The following is a 7,903-nucleotide window of genomic DNA, read 5'->3' as shown; positions in this document are numbered from 1 at the left end:
CCAGGAGAGACTTCGCCTGAGCCATGTCACTGGTCGCGTCTCAGAGCAGCAAGTGCCACCCACTCCGGTGCGACACGGAGAGGGCCGTGAGTTACGATCTGATCTAACAGGAAGAAGAGGAGCTACCGACTCGCGAGCTTAGGGCCGCCAGGAGCATCGGGGGCCCCTGCCATCAGCCCACGTCACGCACATGGAGACGAGGCCCAACGGACACGGCGCGCCCAAAGGGACGGCGTGCAGGAGCGACAGAGCTGAAGGCAGAGCCCAGGCCACTGCGTCCTCCACGTCGTGATGCGCTGGCCGCAGCGGCACACCAAGAGGGGGAGTGGAGGGGGAGGTGCCCCGCAGGCGAGGACTTGCGCCGTGGAGCACAGGCCGTTCCCACGCACCACGCAGCAAGGACTGCGCGGACGTGCGGAGCGGCGGACTCACCCTGACGAAAGCACGTTTGCAGTCCCGGCAGCTGGAACAACAGCCCAGCCACGGAGGCGAGCGCACGCGGCGCCTTCCGCCCGCTCAGCTGGAGGCCGTTCCGCGCCATGCAGCGAGGAGTGAGCGAGCCTGGGCGCACTGTCCCCACTCATCGGCAACAGCCCTACCGTCTAGGCCACCATGGGAAATAACGGTGCTCAGAATGAGCCCAGCTTCCTGTTCCCGGGGAGACACGCGGCGCACCTGCTGCGTGCCAGACGCTGTCCTTGGTGCTGAAGGTGCAGCCCAAGCCCTGACAAGGCCCCTGGGGAGGAAGCTGGGTCTACAAAAAAGACACAGGAGCACAAACGCGTAGTGTCAGACAGTGACAACTGCTATTACGAAAGATAAAACTGGGTCAAATGACAGAAGGGCGTGGCTGGGGCGGAGCGGTGATTATTCCGGAAGGGATGGCTAAGGAGGAGCTCTCTGCAGTGGGACACTGAGCCAGAATGCCGACAGCTCCTTAACTGACGCAGCTAAGCCCTGCAGGTTAGGAGGACGCCCCTCCAGGCTCAGCGTGGGGCCTGCGTCCCCAGTGCAGGGCTGGGACGCCTGGCCGAGACGGCACCACCCCCTCACCGCCTTATTCTTATCACGTGCTCTAACAAACAGGGTGCACACCATGCCTCCACGGAGACTCTGACATGGAGCCACCGTCACACTGTGCGTGACACGTGAGCTCCCTTTCAGGAATGGGATACGATCTCGAGAAACAAGTGAGTTTCCACTGACCCTATAGCCGCGTCAGGGCAAGAGAGCACAGGGGAGCAGGCTTGGTGCTCCCCAGGCCAGCACCCCATCCGCCCCCGTACGCGGGCGCTCCGAGGCACGCCGCCACAAGGCCTTCCATAATCTCCTTCCTTCGCCTCTGCAGCTACACGGCGGGAGCCAGGGTGATGGAGGGCTGGCCCGCTGTGCGCTGCCCGACCCTGCCTGCTGACATGGACATGTGGGGCTTCCACAGCAGGCTCCAGGCTGCTCCAGACCACGCAGCAGCTGAGTGGCCCTGAGGACTGGAGCCCCCGCCTCTGCCCACAGCATCGAGCGTGGCGCAGTGGGAAGCATGGCATCCGGACACTCCCTCACGTCCCACAGTGGGCCGATGTCCGGGTGCACGTGTGAGTGAGACGGGGCCCTCGCACCCCGCCAGTGGCCCGTCAGCACACGCCGCTCTGCGGAGGCGTGCAGAGCTGGCCGCGTGCCTCAGGAAGCGCAGCCCGGAGAAGGGAACGCTCGTTTCCATGCGAAAACCTGCACACGCGTGTCCAAGCAGCTTCGCCCACGACAACCAAACACCGGAGGTCCCGACGTCCTCCACCAGGTGACGGTCACACACACTGAGGTCCGTCCTACCGCAGCCTCTCCTCAGAATGAAAACGAAAAAGCCACTGGACACACAACTAAAACGAGCCTGCGGGGAATGACAGCGAGTGAAATGCCACTGTCTGAGGTTGTGCTCCACAGCAGGGTCCCCAAGCCCCGGGCCGCGGACCGGCACCGGTCCTGGCCTGTGAAGACCCGGGCCGCACAGCAGGAGGTGAGCGGCCAGGAGGTGAGCGAAGCTCCGTCTGCATTCGCAGCCGCTCCCCAGCGCGGGCATCACCGCCCCGGCTCCGCCTCAGAGCATCGGGCATTAGAGTCGCACGGGAGCCCCGGTCCCCGGTGCCACGAAGGGCGGGGACCGCTGCTGTGCAGGACTCCACTTCCAGAATATTCTAGAAATGACAAGTCCGCGGGGTGGAACACAGACTCGCCATCGCGGGGGCTAAGCTGGGGTGTGAGGAGGTGCCGCGAGGGGCCTGGTCTGTGTCCTGACGTGTGTGATGCGCTGGCACCGAGCTCCACGCGCACACACGCGTGCGTGCGGAATGCGGAGCCTGGACAAGCGTGGGGACGCCCCGACGCCGAGGCCCAGCGGCGATGCCGCACGGCAGTGAGAGCCAAGTGAGGCACGTGGGGTCTCCTGTCGTCTGACAACTGCGTGTGGGTCACCAGTCTCCGCCAGGTCAAAAGGTCAGGAAGCGCACAACCACGCCATGGAGCCTCTGAACAACGCAGCAAAGCCGGAATGAGCGCTCCAGGTGAGCTGCAGGACAGCGTCTGGTGTGCGTGCTCGGGCGTTGATGGCATCCTAACAAGCCCCCTTCACAGGTGTGTGCCGCAGGTGTATGACCCGGGCTCACTGCTTCGCCCTGACCCTCGCTTCCCAGTGACACACACGTGGACAGGCTTTTCTGGTGGCACACTGGTCGGAGCATCTGCACCTCGATGGGGAGCTGGGAAAGCAGACCGGTGCTCCTCCCGGGGCCCCCCGTCCTCGGCAGACGGGTTCCATCCTCTGAGCTCGCCCCACCTCTGCACTGCCAGAGGCCTGGATGCCACCTGAGTGACTGCTGCCTGCACGGTGTCGTACTCACCTGCTGCCCCAGGGCCCGGGGACCTCCTGGAGCACGCGCGCGTGTGCACACACACTCTCACACTCACACACACGCACATGCCCATGTCTGCTGGGGAACAGCGCTTACTGCCGAAACGTGAGGTCCCTCATGGTGCGGTCGTTTACAGACGCGCTCTGCACGCGGCAGCAGAGGCAACTCCTCCAGAGGCTGTAGATCCCGCCCCCGCGTCCCTCACGCTGCAGGACAGGGTGTGACACCTCTGTGAGAAGGGCCGGCCAGCGGCCTGGTGGCAGCCTGAGAACACACTGCTGTAACCGCACTGGTCTACAGCCCTGCTCCAGCCCCGCCGGATCAGTCCCAGCTATAAATGTCACCTCCTAAGCGAATCCCTCTGCAATTCCGCTAGTGAAAATTAATTACTCCTTCCTCGGGGGCCCAGGACACAGTCGCGATGACTTGTGAGCAGGTCGCAGTCTGCCTCGTGTCTCCAGCCGATGTCTACAGCGTCACCCTGAGGCGGGACCCCCGAGGCCAGGTCCCTTCCCCCGCCTTGGCCTCCCTGGAGCACGTGCGCAGCAGGTGCTGGGTAAAGATGTTGGGTGAAATTTGTTAAACTGGTAGAACTGGCTAAAGAGAATGGAGTCTGCCAAGGAGGCGGCTCTCACACGCGCACGTGCACGGACGCACACGCACACGCACATGCACACGCGGGAGTTACCGCATCAAGACAGCGATTACCGCGGCAACACAGACACCCAGAGCAACCGCGCTCCACGGCCCGTCCAGAAAGCGCCGCCCTCGCGTCTGCCGAGGCTCCGGTGCCCTGACACGGGTGAGGGTCCTGAGGGTCCCCGGGGCCGCGTGGGCACGGCAAGCCCGCCATCACAACACACGGCAGCAAAGGCCAGGGAGCCGCAAGGCATGGTCCCCGGACTGCACATGACACGTGGGGACGACACCGCGGAGGGCTCGCGGCTCAGCAGGACAGACGCACGGCACATCCACGTTTAACCCACAGAAGAACGAGAAGGAACAAGTAAATTAACACGCGTCCACGACTTAAAGCAGTGGGGCTGGCGGCCGCCACGTTCCAGGGATGCGGGCGGCAGCAGGAGGGGGGGCGGGGGCGGGGGCGCGGGCTCCTTCACGGCGCCTGCAGCAGGGCACCTGCCCGCGGCCGACCTGGGAAGCAACGGGGACTGAGACACACGGGGAGCGAGCGCCCGGCAGCGTCCACACCACAGGAGGAGAGGAGAGGCCCGTGGGCCCGCCGTCGGATCGGATGCCTGGCTGCCCGGTGGATGAGCCGCACAGGACTTACCAGGCGGTGCTGCCGTGGGCCGTGCCGTCGAGGTGGCAGAGCAGCTCCAGGCTGTGCGCAGCGCTGGCCGCGTCGTCAGGGGACTCGTGGCTGCCTGGCTCTGACTCCTGCGGCATCTTCCACACGGCTGCGCAGGTCAGGACTTTGCTGTCCAAGGCTGTGCAACAGAGGGCGGTGTCAGCAGTGTGCACATGTGGCCACACAGCAGCCAGCGTGCCACCACGCTCCCAGGGCCGCCGGCACCCGGCCCCCCTCCCAGGGCCGCCATCACCCCGCCAACGCTCCCAGGGCCACTGGTACCCCGCCCAACGCTGCAGGCAGAGGCCAGGGCAGAGGGGCGGGGGCCCAGGGTCGGCAGGCAGAAACGCACGGCGGGCGCTAAACCCGCTCTCCCTGGGTGCAACACCATCACTCTGTTCCAGAAAAAAATTACTGTCCTCCAAACTGACCCCTCTGTTCCTCCTCAATAGTTCTTCAAAGACCAGAGCGAAACTGACGTGGGGGTGCAATGAGCAGGCTTGGGCCCGTCTGAGATCAGCATCAGTGGGCTTCTGCCCAGGCTTCGGGACAGCATCTGGCACGCGCACTGAGCACCCTGAACACGCTGTCCGTGAACAGAGCCCGTGGGCTACCGGACCCCGTCCGCAGAGGTGGCGAGTGTGTGGCCGGCAGGCGCGCGGGCTGAGGCCCATGAGTCACTCTCTTATGCCCTGGCCCACCGGCAGGGAGCAGCCCGTGCCTGACGGTGACGCCATCCACTGCACCACCTGCTACGCGCCGTGTGCACGCAGCGTCTCCTACAAGCCACGACGCCCCCCCCACACTCCCGCTGGGGGCTGCTCAGTGAGCCCTCCCAGGGCCCTGAGCCCTTAGCTTTAAGATGCTCCTGACTCTGCTCATTCTCAGAGCACCCTGAAAAGCAGCTTTGGATAAAGAGACTAACTTAGATAAGAAAGACTGGGGTCACTTGCTTTATGGGCATGTGCCAGGCTCTAGGTCTCTGCCCCCTAGAGAAATCTTTCATAAAATAAAAAATAAGAGAAAAATAATTGGATTTAACATTATGTGATTAAAAAGTAATCATAAGTTCCTACACATAAATCCTTCCCAAATCTGCCTTCCCTTCAGTTCTAAGTTGCATGTGTGCTAAACTAAACGGCCTCCCCTTTGAAAGCGGCCTCTACTGCATGACGACACCACAGCAGGTTTTGGCGTGTAAGCATCAACTGACATCAAGTCAAGAAGATGAAATAACCGTGGAACACGGAAGCAGCCTTGAGCGGACAGCTTCCTACGCGTAAAATACGGGAAAGCGAAGGACCTTACGTGACGCTCGGAATGTCCCACTTATTAGCTACAATGGTCCTTGAACCCAAAGGCCCACTGACCAACCACAAGATGCAGCGGTGAGCACAGCAAGCAAAATGCCTGGCTTCCCAGGTAGGGACATCATCACCGTTACCACCTGTGATCAGGTGATCGGCAGAAGAATGAGGATTTCCAACACGCCGTCCTGACGCCAATCCCCGAGCTCACCTCACAGACGTCGCTGGGTCTGAAAGAATACGGGACCGTGGCTTACAGAAAAAGAGCCACAGATGTCACACATACACGCCTGATGTAAACGTCCCCGCGGTAACTATGGAGGTGTTGTGCGTGATGGCTTGTCTATGTGAGAAATTCATTTTTTTGCTGAAATTTTCAATGACACAGTCTTTTTGTAGAGCTTCTGACACTGGCAACGGCGCTCCTGAGAAAAGGAGAGCGACCGAAGACAGGGCTGGCAACTCTACCTACGTGGAAAGAAGAGATGAAACATTCACCCAGCAGAGGCGTGGGCTGTCGTCTTTCCCCAGATGACAAAAAGGACACATCTGATCTAAACAGGGATGGAACTAACAACACGAGAAATAAATTGTGGCTACACGGCGAAACGGATGAAGTGTACGAAATGACAAAAGGTGTGCGACAGGAAAAGCAGGGAGCGCGCGGAAGCGATGACCGGCGGCAGAGTCCCCGGGGAACAAACTCCTGCTTCGGAGAAGATCGCGCCTTCCCTGTCTGCCTGTCCGCCCGGCAGACACACTCGATCGTCGGGCTGAGTTAGCTAACACTTGGCCCTTGAGAAAGGGAAGGAAACAAGAACACTCTGTTACCGCTTCTGGTCCGTGTCATACTAGAGATCTTAGCTAGTTGGGTACGGCGAAGAATAAAACACGACAATACAATTACTGGTCAGTGGTTACGTGCGTGGAAAACTTGAGAAAATCTACACTACGCTATTAGAAATAAAACAGAAAATCTCACAAAACTGCTGAACACAAAGGTGATGTGTAAAAATCAGTTGGGCGTTACAGATTAACAAAAAAAGTTAGAAAATGAAATTCGAGAAAGTATTAACAATCACATTAAAAAACCAAATATCCAATAACGCCTGAAAGTACAGAGGGGTAAGACCCGTAAGTGGCAAAACGGAGAACTCTGCAGAGAGAAAGCAAAGACTCGGAGCGGCCGGGCGTACCGTGTTCGCGGATCGGCAGCCTCACCACTGCACCGTCGAGAGCTGCAGTCGAAGCTCCCGCTGGCTTTTGGGGCAGAAGTCAACAACGTGCTTCTGAAATTCTAAAATGGGACGAGAACCCAGACGGCCGAGACAGCCACGAAGCATGACAGAAGGGGGTGGTTTACAAATCTGGTACGCAGATAAACCACCCAGAAGAAGAGAACGGAGTGCGGGCACAGCTTCCGAGGATGGTCGCCTGACCGACGACAAAAACGCCACTGTGCTGGAGTGGACAACGGAAGGCTTTCGCAGCAAAAGATTCTGGAAGAATGGTGCACGTGTACGAAAAAAAATGAACTTGTATTCTATCTCACGACATACTCAGAAACTAATTCCAGATAGACTCCGGATCAGAGGCCTGAGCCTTTCCCGGAACACGTGGGCACCCTCGCGACCTGGGGTCGGCGAAGACTGCCGAACAGGAAGGAACACACTGACTGTAACAGGGAGAGGCTGACGACACGGGCTGCACCAAAAGACACTGGACTTCATCAAAATCAAAAGCGTCAGCTCTTGGGAAGATACTGTTAGAAACAGAGCGAGACTGGGAGAAAATGTTCATAACGCATGTGTCTGACAAAGGGCCTGTATCCAGAACAAAGACCTCAATAACAAGACAGATAACCCAATTTTTAAAAAATGGGCAGATGACTGAACCAGACGGTCCAAAAAGGAACCCACGCGATGGCCGATGCGCGCTGGAAAAGATCTCGACATCAGAAGTGACTGGAGAAACGCAAAATGAAACCAAAACGAGACGCATTAGACGCCCGCAGAGCGGCTAGGACCGCATTTTAGAAAGTGCAGTGACGCCAAGTTCCGGCAGCGATGCGGAGCGCGCGGGCCTCGCACGAACTGCTGCGGAGTGCGGCGCGGTGCCAGCGTCCGGGAAGGCCTCTGGCGGCGGAGCGGTCACTGAGCGGTCACTGAGCAGATGACCCACAACCCCACTCCCGGGAGAGGCTGCACAAAGTGTGGCTTGTCGATGATGAGCTTGGTGACCGCTCAGTGACCGCCCTCTGACGCTGGCACTTCAGCCTGGCCCCAGAACGAGAGTGGCCTGCTGACGGTACGTGAAGTCGGGGGGCAGCAATCACCATCAGGACCAGCGAGGCCAGGGTGTCGGCCGAGGAAGGCCAAGTGGCC

At 60.0% G+C, this 7,903-nt stretch overlaps 1 protein-coding gene across 3 annotated transcripts in view; it reads right to left on the bottom strand.

Moving 5' to 3' along the window:
* EIPR1 (EARP complex and GARP complex interacting protein 1) overlaps positions 1 to 7,903 on the bottom strand; it is a 102,417-nt gene that overhangs the window by 31,054 nt on the left and 63,460 nt on the right. For all 3 annotated transcript variants that reach the window (XM_023520084.1, XM_011374423.2, XM_011374422.2), the window contains exon 4: positions 4,195 to 4,351. In XM_023520084.1, coding sequence (XP_023375852.1) covers positions 4,195 to 4,351 — 157 coding nt within the window. The remainder of the gene's footprint in view (positions 1 to 4,194; positions 4,352 to 7,903) is intronic.

The sequence above is a fragment of the Pteropus vampyrus genome, unplaced genomic scaffold, assembly GCF_000151845.1.
Source record: "Pteropus vampyrus isolate Shadow unplaced genomic scaffold, Pvam_2.0 Scaffold246, whole genome shotgun sequence".
NCBI classification, from domain to species: domain Eukaryota; kingdom Metazoa; phylum Chordata; class Mammalia; order Chiroptera; family Pteropodidae; genus Pteropus; species Pteropus vampyrus.
Note: the sequence above shows the minus strand (reverse complement) of the source record. Positions and strands in the feature narration are given on the sequence as shown.